Source organism: Rhinopithecus roxellana, chromosome 16, assembly GCF_007565055.1.
Source record: "Rhinopithecus roxellana isolate Shanxi Qingling chromosome 16, ASM756505v1, whole genome shotgun sequence".
Taxonomy (NCBI): Eukaryota; Metazoa; Chordata; class Mammalia; order Primates; family Cercopithecidae; genus Rhinopithecus; species Rhinopithecus roxellana.
In genome coordinates, this window is record NC_044564.1 from 100,369,609 (window position 1) to 100,387,021 (window position 17,413).

At 59.7% G+C, this 17,413-nt stretch overlaps 1 protein-coding gene across 4 annotated transcripts in view; it reads left to right on the forward strand.

The window, feature by feature from the left end:
• Positions 1 to 5,001: 5,001 nt before the first annotated feature.
• LMX1B (LIM homeobox transcription factor 1 beta) overlaps positions 5,002 to 17,413 on the forward strand; it is an 83,502-nt gene continuing 71,090 nt past the window's right edge. For all 4 annotated transcript variants that reach the window (XM_010365876.2, XM_010365880.2, XM_010365877.2 and 1 more), the window contains exons 1-2: positions 5,002 to 5,184; positions 5,986 to 6,172. In XM_010365876.2, the coding sequence (XP_010364178.2) occupies positions 5,046 to 5,184; positions 5,986 to 6,172 (326 nt within the window). In that variant the 5' untranslated portion in view covers positions 5,002 to 5,045. The remainder of the gene's footprint in view (positions 5,185 to 5,985; positions 6,173 to 17,413) is intronic.

The following is a 17,413-nucleotide window of genomic DNA, read 5'->3' on the forward strand; positions in this document are numbered from 1 at the left end:
CCTGAGAGCTGATAGCAGCCTGGGCTCTAAGGGAGCCCAGTCTCCTGACCCAGGGTGGAGGAATCCCACGACTAACGACACAGATCTTGCGCTGGAAAGTCATGGGTCTGTGGCCAGAACGCCTACTCACTGAAGGGGAAGCTGCAGGAAGGACTTAGGGGCTTTGCTGGGGCTGGCTGTCTCCCCGCCGCGCGCGCGCGCGCGCGCGCGCGCGCACACACACACACACACACACACACACACATACACACACACACACACACACTTGTGCGCAGCCTCAGAGCCCGAGCTCTGCCTCACCAGCAAATTCTGCCACAAATCTTGTCTCCCTGCAGGCCCTCTCCCATCAGGCTGGAAAACCCCAATGGGAAAGAGAATCAGTTCCCAGTCCTGATTCAAAGGACCCCAGCTGAGCCCCATTCCCTCACTCTGTGTGGGCCTCCACCTGAGTTCAAGGTCGCTGTGAGGTCTCCCACCGGCACAGCAAGACCACAGACACTTGCACCGCGCTGCGGCAAGGTGGCCGTGTTACTCTGTGACGATCACACATGGCCATCTCTAGCTGAGAAGGGGCCTGACTCTTTGGCCCATGTGCTCTGGGGGTCCAGCCACGCTGGGGTCCAAAAAGCATAACATGGTCACCGCTGGCTGGAAAGTTTCCAGCGCTGTCTCTGGGTGTTCCTGCTCCACTTCCGGAGTCAGTGTGGTTCTCCCTGGACCCTAGACCCGGGGCCACCTCCCAGGAATATCAGCCCCAACCCGGCCCACTGCTTGGGACGGCTCTGATCCAGCCAGTCTGACCGCCTCTCGAGGATCTGAGGCTCGGCAGGGCTGATGGCGCCGGGGCAGCGTGGGACGGCCCAGGCCTTCTGCAGCCCTGGCTCTCTGGGCAGAGTGGAGAGACACTCGCAGCTCCTGGTCCTTGTCTTCCCGCTCCTCCGAACCTGGCCGGGACTGCACCCTGCGCTGCCCCAGATCCGTGCCTCCAGCTGGGATGGTAAACTGGGAGGGGGCAGTGTGGCTTTGGCTCTGCTCAGAAGCACAAAACAGTCCAGACAGCCCGGGGCTGGATGGACAGGGGTGGGTGGGGTGGGGGAGGGAAACTCCTAGAGCCGTGCTCGAGGGAAGAGCGTAGCGCAGAGGAGAGGGGCTAGGGCACAGCTCAATGGAGCCGGGGCGTCCGCAGACTGGAAGGAACCGGGACCCCCGCCCCAGAGCCTCCTTTTCCATTCTCGCTTCTTCCAGTGATTCGAAGCCTCCGACTCAGTCTTTCCCCAGGTGGAGAGAATCCGAGGCTGTTTCTGCCGCTGAAATCCGAGCGGGAGAGCATCCCGGAGCCGCCTGCGCGGAGCCAGCGGCCCCCGCGTCGTAGGCCGGAGGCGCCCAGGAGAATCTGCGGGTCCCAGGTCGCACCCGCGGTAGCCTGGCAGAGCAAGGTGCCATTCGCCGCCTGCGGGCAAGAGCCGGCTCTGGGCCTCGGCCCCTGCTGTGCCGTCTGGTTGGCCGCTTCTTCAGCAACGAAAGTGGTGAAGAGGCGCTGGAGCCCCGAATGTGCTGGAGAGACCTGGGGCCTCTGCGCGTCTGCGTGCGAAGGACCCGAGACTGGCCAACTCAGCAGGGAGAACGGGACACGAGGAGTGACAAAGGGCAAGGAACGGGGCCTATAGGGAGGGTGTGTGTGTGTGTATGTGTGTGTGTGTGTGTAGGGGGAATGAATGGACAGCGGGGAAGGCATGGAGAGGGGCCCAAGGGGTGTGGACTCAGCAGCCCCACCCCGGATCAGAGAAGGCAGCCAGACTCTGGCGTCCACCGAGCCAGCGCCTCTACCTGGGCGCGGGCCGCATCGCGGCAGACCGCCCTATCTATATCCGCCTTGGTGGCGTGGGATATGACTGGCAGGAGCGCGGGAGAGGCGCTGAAAATCTATGCGCCCCAGGACAGACCAGACGCGGCACGGAGTGGGACTGCCCACAAGTCCTCCTGCCGTGAGATCAGGCCTTTGAGTTGTAGGGGGAATGCGCCTCTGGACACAGCCAGCGGCCCCGGATCGGCACTGGACGCCAACCCAAGAGTTAGAGAAGCCTGGGAGGCCAGGTCGCAGGGGCCCTCATTCAACCAAGGAGGGGGAAAGGAGAGCTGTAGGGTAGGAGAGGCCAGGCACAGGGAAGGTGAGGAGGGGATGGAACCCTGCGCCAGGAGTTGGGGGTGCAGGGCCTGTGACTGGAGAGGATTCCCATGTGCACCCTAAAGCAGAGGGAGAGGGTCTGGGCCTGGAACGAGGACTCTCGCCTGGAGGTGGTCGCCCAGCCCCGGTTGCAGGGACTGACCGCGGCCAGCAGAGGGCAGAAAGTGCCTGGTCCGCCCGCCGGCCCCAAGCCGGGCTCCGCGCTTCGGGGCTCTGGCTCTGAGCGCCGAAGCCTTGCCCGCCCGGCTTCTCCCTGCAGCAGGCGTGCCCCCGCCCCAGATGCCCGGAGAAGGCGGCCCAGGCCCAGGCCCAACTTCGCGGGTCCAGGCCTGGGGTTTGCAGATTAAGCAAAGAGGGGACCAAGATGCGGGAGAGAAACTCCACATTTACTCGTCCACTCTCCCCGACCTAGACACACAAAGGCGCCTAGAAATACAAGAAGGCACAAAGCCCCCCCCCCCCCCCCCACACACACACACACTCTGGGAGACACGCTAGCACACAGAAACATTCAGAACCCCAGAGATACGCACAGATACGCAAAGCTGACAGAGACACCCCTACAGAAAAGGATCGCAGACACAATACAGAGGTTGAGACACGCACAAAGACTTAGGCCCCCGCACGGACTGATGCAGACACACACACCAGACACAGGCACGAAGGACCGACACATTCACACACACCGGTGCAGGGAACTCAGACAAAGATCCACAGATTCACCCCCTGGGAGTCTGGAAGGTTGCGGGGACACACATACTGTGTGTGCAAAGCCAAGGTGCACACGGAGGCAAGAGCCACAGAGGCGGGGGCCCGACACGCACAGACACACACAGATACCCACCGACACACATGCAGGTAGGGTGGGGCGGGAGCCTCTAATCCTCCACAAAGCCGGGCCCCTCCGCGGGGCCTCGCGGCGCAGGGAGCCACTTCTGACCCAAGCCTCCCGCAGGTTCCAAATCCGATCCGCCCTTTCGCCTCCAGCGAGGTCAGGGGACCCGCCCCCCCATGCCCTCCGCCCCCACCCGGCTCCGCGCCGCTGCCTCGCTCCGGGGGGGGGCCGGGGCCGCCCCGCAGCGAATCGCCGGGGTCAGCTCGCTGCTACCCCGGGCCGCACTCGCCCCCCTGCTCCCCGGTGAGACGCGCGTCGGTGGGGACCACGGGCCGCAGACAGCCGGTCCGACGCAGTGGCCTCTCGCACCGGACGCGGGTGCCAGGCCCGGCTGGCGCGGGAGTCGGCAGCTCCATCTCGCCGGCCTTTCGCGTCCCGTTGCCGAGGCCCACTTTGCCCAGGCTGGTCAGGGCACAGTCCTTGATCCGCGCGTCCCAGCGACCCCTGGCCGGGCACCCGGGCCGCCAAAGGACGCCGATCTTGGCAGCCAACCTAACCTCTTTAGAGCCGCTACCCTGGGGCCACCACTCCCTCCCAGCGCCCCTCACTGCAAACCCTAGGAGGCCCGGATCTTGCCCATGTCTCCCGCCCCTGTCCGGGGACCCCTTTTCCAGCCTTAGTTGTCCTCTAAACTCTCGGTCGCCTGAACCCAGGCCTGCCCTTCCTTGTCGGCCCAGTGTCCCCCATTCTCGATCTCGGGGCCCCAACCTCCCATCGGCTCAGTCCTCCGCCCAATCTCTGCCAGGCCCAGAGCTTTTCCAGACCCCTCACCCACACTCTGGGCCCACTCCCCGTTCCTGGGCCTGGGCCCCCCTTGGACGAGTTCAGGACCAGTCGTCTTCGCTGTCTGCCCGCCCCCATCCTTCGTTCCCGGGAGCCGGCCCTCTCCGCGGATCAAGCCGCCCCGAGCAGGCGCCGCCGCCCGGGGGACGCCGACTCAGCCCCCGCGACTTACCTCGGCCGACAGTCGGGGGTCCCCGAGTGTCCACTCCCGGCCGGCGCCGTCCCCTAGCGGAGCCGCCGCGCTCCCCGCCGTCCGCGCAGTCTGGCCTCGCTCGGGGCCACTTCTCGTAGCGCTGGAGCTTTACAAAATATTAATAATAAAGAAGGCAGGGGAGAAAAAAGAAAGCCTTCGCTCCCAAACTCCCAAATCAATTTTTCAAGGGGGTGGAGCAGAGGGATTTGTTTCGAAGGCGATCAAAACTTCTGCGAGGGGCCCACGGGGCGGCCGGCCGGGCCAGGGCGCCAGGGCCTGCGCTCGGGGCCAGGCGTGGCGCGGGGCGCAGGCCGGGGGCGCGGAGCCCCAGGGCGCGCGGGGGGTGCGGGACGGCACTATTTGACGTGGAGCCGGCGGCGCATCCCGGCGCAGGGATACGGACCGCGGGGTTCAAATGTCAGGAAGTTTCGGGAGGTGAGGCGGCCCGTATCCCTCCGCCGCCAGCCCCAGCTCTAAACCCGGCGGCTCCGCGGGCGCACCATGGCACTGGAGTAGCGCGGGGAGCGCGCCCGGAGGCCCGCGGCCCGCTGCGCCCCGCCCGGGACCCCGCTGCGCCGCGCGCGCCCCCCCCCCCCCGCCCGCGGGGCCGCCCCTGCACCCCCACCCCCTCCCCCGCCCGCCGCCGCCGCCACCGCCACCGCCGCCGCCGCCTCCTCCCCGCGGCTGGGTCTGCAGCCGCCGCCGCCGCCGGGCTCCGGGACTGACAAGCAGGTGACAGAGAAGCCGGCGCGCGTGGCTGCAAGTGTCCCGGAGAGCGCGGCGCGGGCTGCAGCCGCCCCGGCCCGCCCGCACGACGCCGGGGCCCGGGGCCAGCGCGTCGCCGCTCCACGATCGCCGGGGGCCGGCGCAACCCTTGCCCTGCGGGGGCCGCGCCTCCCCGGCTCCAGGGCCGCGGCGGCGGAGAGCGGGTGGACGGGCCGGCGGGCGAGCAGCCCGGCCGGCGGGGTCCGCAGCGCGCCCTGCGTCCCATGGATATAGCAACAGGTCCCGAGTCGCTGGAGAGGTGCTTCCCTCGCGGGCAGACGGACTGCGCCAAGATGTTGGACGGCATCAAGATGGAGGAGCACGCCTTGCGCCCCGGGCCCGCCACTCTGGGGGTGCTGCTGGGTGAGTGCGGGGTCGGAACGCCCGAATGGTCTCGGGCGTGGGACAGGGGCGTCGTCCGGCTGTGGACACGGGCGTCCGGGCCAACGGATAAAAGAAATGGGTTTACAGGACATGGGGAGGGGGCAGAAAGACAGGACTCCTGGAGTGATCACCAGAGGGCCGCAAGCACGCCCCCGGCGGGGGTCCTTAGGGGACAGGACAGTTGCAGTCGCCACCCACCATCCTTTACAGGCCTAGGTTCTAGAGCTGCCACTCCGGTGTGGTAGGTGGCGGGTGGCAGGGGTGATGGAGGACCTAGCAATCACCTTGGCGAACTTGGGAGAGGCGCCAGGTCACCTGGGGTGGGGGAGATTCTAAGAGAAAAACGTCTCCCTGGTCACTCGAACCACAGATTTGGGGGAGATCGGGGACAGAAGACCACGAATGCCACCGTGGGGCGTGTCAGCCAGCGAGCGTCCCCAGCCTCACCTCGCCTGTCTTGGTCCCAGCCGGCCACCCTGCGCCGTGCCGTGCTCCTTCTCATTTGTCTTAACACGGAGCGCGGATTCTCCGGAGAAGGGGAGAGCGCAGCGCCGAGCCAAGGCTCGAGGCCCGCGGCCTCCACGCCGGAGCCCGCGGACCCGGGCGGACTAGCCGGGGCCTCCCGGCCCCTGGCGCGGCGGTCCGGGGAGCGCAGGCGGCAGGAGGTGATCCCGGGCGGCCCGAGCCCTCGGGGCCGGGGGCTGTGGGCCCCGTGCGACCGGGACGCCGGGGCTGGGCCGGGCGGCGCTGACGGCCGGGCTTTCGCCCTGTGCGCTGCAGGCTCCGACTGCCCGCATCCCGCCGTCTGCGAGGGCTGCCAGCGGCCCATCTCCGACCGCTTCCTGATGCGAGTCAACGAGTCGTCCTGGCACGAGGAGTGTTTGCAGTGCGCGGCGTGTCAGCAAGCCCTCACCACCAGCTGCTACTTCCGGGATCGGAAACTGTACTGCAAACAAGACTACCAACAGTAAGCGCTTCTCGTCCTCCTTCCCCGCCACCGCCCGGCACTCGAGCCCGGTCAGCCCCCTGCCGGGCCCGGCCCTCGCCCGCTCTGCCGCCGGCTCTGTGCGCGACTGGGCCGGGCAGTTCCAAGGGTTCCGAGAGCTGCGCTTCTTGGGGCTGGGGCGGACCAACCCAGCCCAACCGGCACTGATGGGGTCCTGGGAGCCTCCGGACGGCCCCCAGTTGCCATCGGTTGTTCTGGAATCCTGCGCTGGGTCGGCTGAGGGATTTGGTGCCTGGGTCCTGGGATGTAGGGTCTGGCCCTACGGAGGCCTGAATTGGGAACCCAAAATTTATTTCCAGAGGAAAACAGTGCTTTAGGGAGCCAGGCCTGGCGGACTGCTTCAAGGGCCTGGTGTGTGGGGGTTTGGGATTCCTGGAGCCTGAGGCCAGGAACCAGGAGCCAGGAGGTGGAGCGCTGGGCACTGAACGGCCTGAGCCGCAAGGGAGGCCCCCTTTCTGTCAGGCTCCCTGCTGCACTTTTAGTCGCTGATGGAGAGAAAAGAATGTCCATATTCCCCAAACCGTTCCATGCGGGAATTTTGCACTTGGCAATTTTCGTTGGTTGGAGAAGCATTCTAGGAAGAGGAGCTCAAAAGGTGGCAAGTTACAGTCTGGGGCTCCCAATGGGAGTGAGGAGCTGACCAAGTCAGCCTTCCCTAGAAGGCCTCCTTTCTGGTAGTGTGTATTAAGAGGGGGTTGGCCCGCTCTGCCCTGTTACAACCCAAACCTCAGGGCTGAGGCCAGAGATGTGGGTTGAGCCCTTCTTGCTAACTAGTTCTTAGCTGAGACTGGATTTGTATGGCCGGGGTTGGGGACAGATAACAAACAGTACATGCAGGCTTTTTCTTTTGACCTGCTGGGTTTTCTGCCTGGCACTGCAATTGGGAGGGAGGCAGTGAGAAGCCACAACTGAAAGAGGGGTGTAGGGATCCCCCAAAGCCCTGTTGCAGACATAGTGGGTGCCTGCAAAAGTTTTTAGTGATGCCAGAAAACCGTCCTGGATGAGGCTGCAGAGCCGGTAGGCTGCTTAGGTGGTTTGGTGCTCAGAGAGGGCTGTGTATGCCCAAGCCTCCAGGGAAAGAAAAGCTGGGCTGCCGGTGCCTCGTGGTGAGTGCAACCTATGTGCTCTGCCCAGGGATTGTCCCCAAATCCAGGGCCTAGTGGAAAGCAGCTCAGCCCAACTATTTAACTGAGGCCTGGAAATAGTGCAGGCCAGAGCCCTAGAGAGTGCGTCGGATTCTACCCCAAAAGGTTCTGGCTGTGCCTGGTGGTCTGGGGGCTGAGCCTGAGCCGCTTTTTGCACCTAGTTCTTTCTTCCAGCTGAGGGATCTTTGGGTAGAGATTGGAGTCCATTCAGAGGGTCAGCTGTTTTGCTGGTCCCAGAGTGCAGCTGAGGCCTTCCTCTCAGTAGGAAGCACCCCAGATTTAGGCACACTGCCGTCAGTCGGCTTTGTGCTGTGCTCTGGACTAATATGATTCTAGTTCCGGGAGAGGGAGAGGCCGCCAGTCAGTTCAGCCACAGCCCAAGCATACAGCAGCACAAATTAAATGGGGAAAATAGTTTGGGGTAGATGTGGCTGTGGGCTCTGGGCCGGCTAGAGGAGCCCCTCTGCTGGGTGCACCAGCCTCCAACCCCCTCCCCACCACGCCCTGCACCCCTGGCCACACTCTGCTTGCCTGACCCCGAGCTCTGGCAGTGCCACTTACACCCAGCTCAGCCACCAGCCTTGACGACAACACGGGGGGACGGGGGCCCAGGAAACTAGAAACAGGCCTCCGAATCATTTGCACGGCTTAAAAAAAAAAAAAAAAAAACTTAATATGTTGAAAAGACTTTCCAATCGCTTGTACGTAGTCTGCCCTCCCCCCCACTCGCCATAATTATTTATGGAGCTTCTATTTTTAAAAAAGAAAGGATACCCCCTGGTTCTTCAGGCACAGAATGGTAAAGTCATGAAATTTCAGCTGGATGTTACCTTAGAGATGAACGGCTCAGCCCCTCATCTTACAAAACAATTAAACGTTAAACATTTGTGACTGCTTTGTCCAAAGTATATTTGTTTTAAAAAGAAAAAGAAAGTCACCTAAGAGCCGGCTTCTTCAGTGCAGTCCGGTGTGTTGGGAATGATTTTTGGCACAGGGCGAATCTCAGGTCGGCAGACCTCACTCAGTCTGGATCCTGTGGGGCCGAAGCCTGGGGTGGGGAGTGCATTATTCTAGCTGTGGACAGTTCACTCCTCCTCCCTCATTCCGTTTTTTCCAATAATGCCAATTAGGTATCTGTGTTAGGCTGGCCGGCAGGATGTGCTGGGGGTGGGGTTGTGGGGTGGTTGTTATCAAGACAATCTTGGGGACAAACACCCAGTGAGTCGTTTCACAGGGAGATGGAGCGCCGCTCCAGGCAGGCAGCAGCTCACTGGAAAGGGATGTTCTTTGCACAATAAAAAATTTTTTATTTACATTTCTTTTTTTCTTTGAGAATTGCAGATGCATATTTATTTCATTTGTGCGTAAATGCTTTTCAGACAAGAATCCAGACAAGCGGGCACAGAAACGTGCCTTCTTGATTTTGTCGAGTCTGTGAGTCAGCGGTATTGGGAAATTAACAACCCCCCAACCAAACACAACTTCTGAAAAATGTGTCCTCACCCCTGGTTGAGTTGCAGGGCTCCATCCTTAAAAAGAGGTTGCCGTTTTTAGTAAGTGTCTCTTCCTCCTTTCGATTTGTTCTCAAAGATCCCAGACTCCCAGAAGTGCCAAGTTCTTTTACGCACCACGGGGGTGATTAATTGACACTGGGGCACATTGAGCCGAATTTGATAAAAATCCTCTTGTACATCCTTGGCGGGCAGAACAGAGCGCCGGCCGTTGCGTTTGGGCATTTTCACTCTTAACTCCAAAAGTCTCCTTTTTCCCCATGAGTGATTTTTGGGGGATCCTTCAACAACAACAACAACAACAAACAAGCAGTCTTTTCGGACAGAAAACCGGTTAGGAAACGGAGAGGACACGCAGCCTCCCCCAAATCAGGAACACCTCTCACCATCCTCCACCGGAGAACAAATGAAAAATAAGGCACGTTCTCCCCTCCCATGTTTTTTTTCTTGGCGGCTTGGCCAAATAGAATTATGTAACTATCTTTTCTTGCCGTCTGTCGCTCGTCTGGAAAGGGTTTTACCCTGAAGAGGTGGAGAATTCCTAGAGGAGGCTCCGGAAGGGGGGAGGGTCGGTGGGAGAGTCCAAAAATCTGTCACAAAATGGAGTCTAATCGCTTGTAAGACAGCTCCCAGGTTTGGCGACCCGAGACCCGCTGGGGTGCAAGTGGGCGCCTTTGTGCACGGCGAGACGCGGGGCTCCGGCCCGGGCCGCGCTCCTATCTCGGCGGCGGGGCCGCGGCGCACTTCCGCCCGCAGGGCCTGCCCGGGCGGCCGAGCCTCTCGGCCGCACAGACTTCCAGGGCTCCGCCGGGCCCGCCGGGGGCCCTTTGGGCTCGCCTGCCCAGGTAGGATGTGCCCACCTTGTCAGAAGGGGAGCATCCAGACTTTGATTGAGTTTCACAAAAAGCCCTCTTGAGTCCTGGGGTGAGTTTTAAAAAAAATTTCCCCCAGCTGGCTGTGGCTCCAGTGGCCCAACCGCTCTGCCCTGCACATTTCTTTCCTTGGAAGTGTTTAGCTCGGGGAAGACCTTCCTGGGAGGCTCACCTCTCCCCCCACACTCCCCATCCAACTCCCATGTTCGGGTGTGGCCCAGGGGGAGAGCAGTCAGCCTCTGGCCTTCTCTGGCTACTTCTCCCAGCCTGGAAGGCCTCCCATAGGCTCCCCTGCAGGGTGCCACTTCAAGCAGCACCCCTTCCTCAGTGTGTACCCCAACCAGCGAGTTCCCCTACCCCAACCATCAAACTCACTCAGGGCTGCAGAGCGCCTGTCCAGGAAACTGTCTGCTTGGGAGGAGGAGCCAGGACTTTGCCTTACAAAAAGGCTTCTATGGTGCTGTCTCTGGGGGCTGAGGCCCAAAGGGCCCACCCTGGCAGCCCAAGTCTGGGGACTCTCTGGCCCTTTGGAGGGTACCTCTCCATTTAACCCCAGCACCTTGGCTGTGTGCAATGGGGTAAGCACAGGGCTTCCTGGGGCTGCAGTCCCCTGCTGCTGAACGGAGACATTATTCACAGTGACTCCTGGCTCACCCTCAACTTCCCGGGCACTGGGCTGGTGTGGCCTCATTTGTTTGCCCTATTTTTCTTGAGTGGGGTAAGTAGGCTGGGAGGATCTCCTCTGGGGTATGTGATTGATTGGTGACTGTCAGCTCTCTCCTGCCCTGTCCATTGGAGCCAGGCTTAGAGATCACATGGCCCTGGCACCTACCTGATCCTCCTCTGTGAAATGGGGACTTATTCTGCTGGGGGCAAGTATTCTTATAAGGACTTGAGATAAGGTGCCCCAAAGGACTTGGCATCTTGCCTGGCTTGTTATTAATACTCTGAAAGTTATTGCTGTTACTGTTCTCACCATGAGCATGGCAGGGAATACCTTGTCTCCAAGGACACACACCACACTGCCAACAGGTTCTGTACCCAGATTCCATGGTACGCAAGGTTTACCCTGAGCCTCTCCATTCAGGAGGATGAGGAGCACCCTGGGGAAGCCATTGCCTTCATAGGACACTGTGAAAGTCTTGTCTTCCTCAGCCATGAAAAGAGCTTTAGACTCCGAGTCAGACCTGAGTTCACCTCCCAGCCCCAAGTCTTAGCAGCTGTGTGATCTTCGCTAAGTGGTTGCCCATCTCTGAGCCAGGGCTTCATCAACAAACTGGGGATGATGATGTGACTTTGCGGGGTGGTTATGAGGATTACACAGGCACCTGGTGGAACTCCAATAAATATTCCATTCTCTGGGGGATCCGTTATCCTCTCCTGCACCTCAAGAGAGGTGGAAAACCTGATTGCGTGGGTGTGCACAGATGCCAACTGCATTATCAGAAAGGGCCACAACAGGGTGGCCGGGTGTGCTGGGCTCTTTTTCCTTTGGGGACAGACAGGGTGGTCCAGAGCAACAGTATTTCCACCAGGAAACAATTGGCATCTCCAGGGCCTGCATATAGCTTGGAAAAGCTTAATAATTCATATTTGAAGAACTGTTTGTACTTACTGTTTTGTGATTGAAGCCACAGAAAATAAAGCTCAGCCAATGGAGAAGGGGGTAGGTGGGGGAGAGATCCGGGAATTTGTGTATTTCTCAGAAGGAAGATGAGGTTTAAAAGGTGGAGAAACACCATTCCAGGAGCTCAGAAGTCCCGTCAGCTCAGGCTCTGTGGCCTCACTGTGAGGTTTCCACCCATGGGTGGCTGGCGATGCTTCTCCAAGGAGCTGCCTTTGTCCTGTGGCTCTGAAGTTTCTAAAAAATAAAGAAAAGGAAGGGGAAAAAAACCAGTCCTACTTTGGCATCAGTTAGGCTGAAGGATGGAGGATACTCTCACTGACATGAGTTATAACTTCCAATTTGTTGGACACCACAATCAAGCCTCAGCCAGGGGAGGGAGGAAGGGAGGGATAGTCCACTCATACAAGGAGCCGCATGTGAGCTGTCAGTCAGTTGGGGGTGCCCGAGGACCCAGGGCCCTTGGCTCTCTGGCTGACCCAGCCGGAAGTTCCTCTGGCCCTCTCCAACCAGATTCTGTGCTGATGGCAGCAAAGAGCAAAACCAAAATTATATATATTTATTGCCACTACAGTCAGAAGTGGAGAGACGGTGGTAGTGAGAGAGGGCTAAGGCTGAAAACCATATTTGAAAAAGTTGATTCACGAAGGTAGAGGAAGCAAAGTGGCAGACGTTTGCCATTTCATCAACCGGCTGGTGTTCTCCATTCATGTCATAAATGTCTCCTGTCATTTGATGCCAAAAGCAACATGATTTGGTTCCCCGGTGGCCTATAGGGTTTTTCTCTCTCGCCCTCTCTCTCTCTCTTTTTTTTTTTTTTTTTTTTTTGCAGTAAATGTTTATTTGTTAATAATATACTTTAAACAGCCTAGCCTTGACCTCAAGTCTCCTGAAGCATCCATCTTCTCTCAGAAAAATGTTTCAAAGTTTGTGTAATTTTGGGGGGAAGGTGTAACTGATGGGGCAGTGAAGGGCCTGTGTTTGCTTTAACTACTGCTGCGGTGGGGAGTGGTGGGGCATAAGGGGCCACTGTGCTCGGAATGGCAACTTTCTTGGGTTTCAGGCCGGCTGACAGCACTTCCTCTCTGCCCTTTACCTTTGCTTTGCCTGATCAGTACAAATAAATTTCTGCGTGGGCCCTTCCTTTGTTATTCCCTGGATAATACTATATCCATTTCTGCTCAGCATCTTGACTGGCAGCCGCTGGACCTGCCCTGCTGACCTTAGGGCCCCAAAGGGAGGATGAGGGGCTGGGGATCTGGGGATGTGTGGGTACATTTGTAGGGAGGCTTTGTCTCAATTGGGAGCCTGACTCAGACCAACCCTGGACGAATGTCCTGGCTAATGGCAGAGCACCTGGCTGGCCTTGGCACTTGGTGAACTGGGGGGAAGTGTTGCTGAAGGAAAAACCCGGTTCCTGGAGCCTAGTTCCAGAAGAAACAAAGATGTTTGCTTCCTGGCCAGGCCAGTGCTGTGAGAGAGGCTTCCCCAGGAACTGTGGGGAGGTGGCTAGCTGGGGAAGGTTGTAACGGCCACCCAGAGCAACAGCGATGCCCACTGGGTCTGGCAGGAATGAGGAGGCCACCGAGCTGCTGGGTAGCTGAAGATGAGCTGAGCATGCTTGGACACAGGGCCACCAGGGGTCCCTCCCCAAGCACCTACCCAGGAGCTTCAGCAGCAGTGACGGGAGGGGAGGAGCAGCACTGGGTTGGGACGGGACAAGTTGGGTGTGACTGCTGTTCTCCCTTCTCCTGCCTCCTGCCTTCAGAGGGGATTCTCTGACTCTTGTCATGTGACTCCTGGATTGCTATAGTTACTGGGCTGTTGGGTGTGGGCACCGGACGAGGACTGAGCTGCCCAGGCCTTTGGGGTTCCAGAGGATCAAGGTGCTCTGGGGTGACCTCCTCCAAATGGAGGGGTCCTGCGGTGGAGCACATTTTCTCAAAGGAAGAGCAAGCTTGTTGGCAGTTACAGAATGGGGATCCAGAATGTCTCCATCTTCTAGTGACAAAGGCCAAGGGCCTTTAGGGAAGGACTGACAGCTCTTCCTCAGCCTCAGTTCCCTTCTCTGTGAAAAGGGGGTGGTAATTCCAATCGTACAGGGTTGCTCTGAGAATAAAGTGGAACAAACCCAGATGCCAGCCGGTGTTGGGCATGCAGTCAGTGTATGTTTTCTTCCTTCCTGCTGGGAAATGAGCCCAAGGCAGCCCCGTCTGGCAGGAATGCATTGTCTGTCCTGTGTGGGAGGCCCAGAAAGTGCAGCCTCCTGAACAGGCCTCCCAGAGGGGTCTTGCCCACCCTTCTGCTCCTCACCCAGGTTGGGGGCCTGTGTTTTTATTTATTTATTTATTTATTTTACCTTGAAAAGGGAATGGGGCCCACCTGGATGCCAGGGGCTGCTCCTGGGAGCCAAGGCCAGCCTGTGGATGGGCCCTCATTACTACTGAGACACATAGGTCCCATTTTTTCCAAGAGGCTCCTGAGCATGGTCAGTGTAGATGTGAACTTGCAGGAGCACAGCCTTACTGAACAGGGAGGCAGGACGCAGTAGTGTATCTAGAAGGGCAAGGCATTGGCGTTTGTTGAGCCCCTGTGAAGTTCACTGACTGTACCGTCCCAGCTCTGTGGTTAGGGAAGGAAACTGAGGCTGAGCAGGTTGAACAACTTCCCCCAGGCCCAGAGTTATTCTGTAGCAGATTTTTCCCGGCCCAGAGTTACTCTGTAGCAGATTTCCCCCCAGGCGGGTCCAACTCCCAAAGCCGGATGGGTTCTCTAAGTCCTCCTATGCCGACCTTCCGGAAGGTGCAGGCTCTACACTGTTGCCAGTCTCCCCCAGAACGCGCAGCCTGGCAGGGGTGGGGAGGGGGAGTCGCTACCCGACGGCTGGGAGGCAGAGTGTCACTGACCTCCTCCGCGCGGATTGCCCCCTGTAGGGCCTGCGCTGGTCAGAGGAAGAAAAAGGTTAGAATAATTGCCTTCCCCTGGGCGGGAGAGCTTCCTTCGACGTCCGGACACACGGATGGGGCGGCTTTTAGCGGCCTCCACCTGCCCATCCCTCCAGGCCCAACTCTCGGCGGTTCGTGCACCACGTTCTCCTTTCCTGGGAGTGGGATGACACCAAGCATAGGCTCCTGGGCTCTGCAGCCGAGCCGCGGGCGCCAGCGGCGGTTGATGAATTTCGGTGTCACCAAGGGTTTAGCCCGGATTTGGGAACCGCGCACTCTAATATGCGCACACAGTCCTGCCCTTTCTAAAGCGCAGCCCTTTCACCCGGCTGCTGATTTATGTAGGAATCCGATCCTGAGACGGGCTGGGCTGGAGCCTGGAGTCCGGGACCCTACAGCAGCCTTCGGGCTCCTCAGCGTTTCGGGGACCCTTGGTGGCTCGGGGGCTCTCCTGGGCTGGGCTCGGGGTGCCCCACCGGGTGGGGCCTTCCGCGGTCCAGAAGGAGCCAGTGATTCTCCTTGGAGCCACTGCAGGCTCCCGCTGGAGGGAGTAAGGCTCGCGGGGAGAGTTGGCATTTTCATTCCTTGTTGAGCACAGCCCTCGCCCCTCCCCAAGCCCTCCCACCGACCCCCTCTGGCTGGCCGAAAGCAGCAAGTTAGGGAGGTTTGTTTATTGAGAGAACAGAAAATTAGGGGTTGCGGGGGAGAATCTAAGACCCTTTTCCCGCCTGAGAAATGTGCAAAGTCCCTCAGCTCCTGGAGGCAACCAGGCGTCCCGAAAGCTGAGTTCCCGGTGTGGACGCTAGGGCAGACCCCAGCCCCCTCCCTCCTGCGCCCCAGCCCAAGGGCGGCGAGCGGCGGGTTTTTTTTTTTTTTTTTTTTTTTTTGGATTTGGTTTGTAGGGGGGAAATGTGGTTGTATCAATCCACAAATATTTACTCTTAACAGACTTGTATCTGTGGAGATTTCGAACAAAGACAGTTTAGGGGGATTACAAAAACCCTAAACCCCGTTTTTCTCCCGGACTTGGTGCTTTAAATGCCAATTATAGGCGAGCCATATCCAACAGCAACGGGGAAAGGCGAGCAGGCTCCGGGGAGGGAGGTGGGGGGCGAGTCCGGCCATTAAATGTAACTTTTCATTATGAAAAGGATTTCGCCGGTTTTATCTTCTAATAAGATTATGTCACGAACACAAGTACCTAGGATGGTGCTGAGTGACAGGGCTCTGTCGTTTAATCAGAGGCTGTGCCGCTCAAACCGCGGGGCCCTTTGTCCCACGGACTGAACGACGGAAACTTGCTGTCCTAATCCCCTTATTCATGTCAAGCACAGAAAAGAAGCCGAGCACCTTACAACCGTGTCCCCTCCACCCCTTCCGAGGGCGGTGGGAAGAGGGGGCTCCGGCCCTGTAGCCCACTGACGCTTTCCGTTTCCGAGCGCGCTTGGGCCTCAGGAGCCGGAGCATTGCCGCGGGGGCGGGGGAAGGGGTGGTTTTGCGGGTGCCTTAATTGGCAGCGTCTGGAAAATGGGGACAATGACCCCACGACTAGATGGTGAATGGGGGGAGGGTTAGTGGGATGTTTTTGCCTTCTCTGACCGAGAGCACGGGTCCTGCTCTGTCCCCTCTTCCCAGGAAAGGTGGCACTCTGGGTGCACACCCACCACCCCCATTAAAGCGGGATTGACCAGAAGAGAGGCCGAATGGAGATGCCAGGCTGGGGCCCTCAGCGGGGCAGATTTCGTTGGATCCCTGGGACTAATGCCGCAGCGCTCGCACTCCTGCAGGTCTCCAGGGTTGGCCATTCCTGGCTGCATGCTCTGCCCCTTTCTTCCGAGGGCGAATTCCTTTGTTCGACCCCCGCGGAAACCCGCTTCTCCGCCAGGCCCGTGGCGCCTTTCTCGCCACCTCCGCCGCCGCCGCCACCACCTTCGTCCCACCGTTTGCAGGGCTTTCCTGCGGCGCCCTGGCCGCGGAGACCCAGCCCTGTCTGCCGACTAGCCCTTCGACGTCGCCGCCGTGCCTGAGCCCCGCTGCCTGCTCGGACAAGCAGAACTCCGGCAGGCGCAGCGGGCGCCGAGGCTCGGGCTTTAGCCGCGGCGCTCGCCTCTGGGCGCAGTGGGGAGCCGCGGGCGTCGGAGAAGCGGCCGCGCTGTTCCGGGTCGCTGCACCGGCTGAAAAAACCAAAAGCAAAACCAACACCCAGCAAACGAAGCCTGCGTGCCCCCGGGGGCTCCGTTTTGCTCCCCTCATGGACACAGGGGTGGGGAGCTCCTGGGGTTTCAGCCCAAAGGCTCCAGTCAGCGGAACCGGAGAGGGGACTTCGGAGGAATTTGTCTCTGATGTTCCCGCTCCTTGGCCTCCTATTAGAGCTCATAGAGGATCCGCTCTTGAGTCCCCGTGCACCCTGGCAGCGGTCGGGGACGCCAGAGTGCACGCAGTCTCCTGCGCGCCCAGCCCAGACTCCGGGCGCAGGGATGATCGGGCTGAAAGCAGGGTGTCACCTCGTAAAAGCGACAGGCAAGGGCTGTTTTATAGGGAGGGAGAAGGAGCAGGAAGTGATGCTTCCATCTCTGACAGCATAGGGACCGGGAGCTCCGATGGAGGAAACCCTTTCTGGGCAGGACGACTAGAGGGATAGGGCAGGGCCGGGGACCATGGGATTCGCTGCCATTAAGTATGGGACGGGCAGGCGAGCACAGGGAAGGGGACCGACGGAGCCAGAAGCCCCAAGCTCACCTTCCGCCTGTCCTCTCCTGGAGACCCTTCTGCAATCCCGGCTCATTCGGCAACCAGCCCTTCCTTCCAGGTCAGGGGTGGGGGAGAGACTTTCTCCCTCAAAACACTTGATACCAACTTTGTTTTTTTGGCAAGAAAAATAAGCCTTGTTTGGAAAGGGGTGGGTGGGGGGCGTCCAGCGAGCGAGGGAAGGAGCGAGGAGGCGGCGGCGGAGCAAACTCTGCGGATTAGGTTTCAGCGCCTCCGCCCCACCCCCAGCCCCGCGGCGGTGATTTGTGTGCGGGGGTCTGTGACCCTGCGAGCATCAAACGGCCCGCGGGAACCGGCCGAGTTCAGAGGGACAGTGGGCCGAAGGGCGGCCTAAGA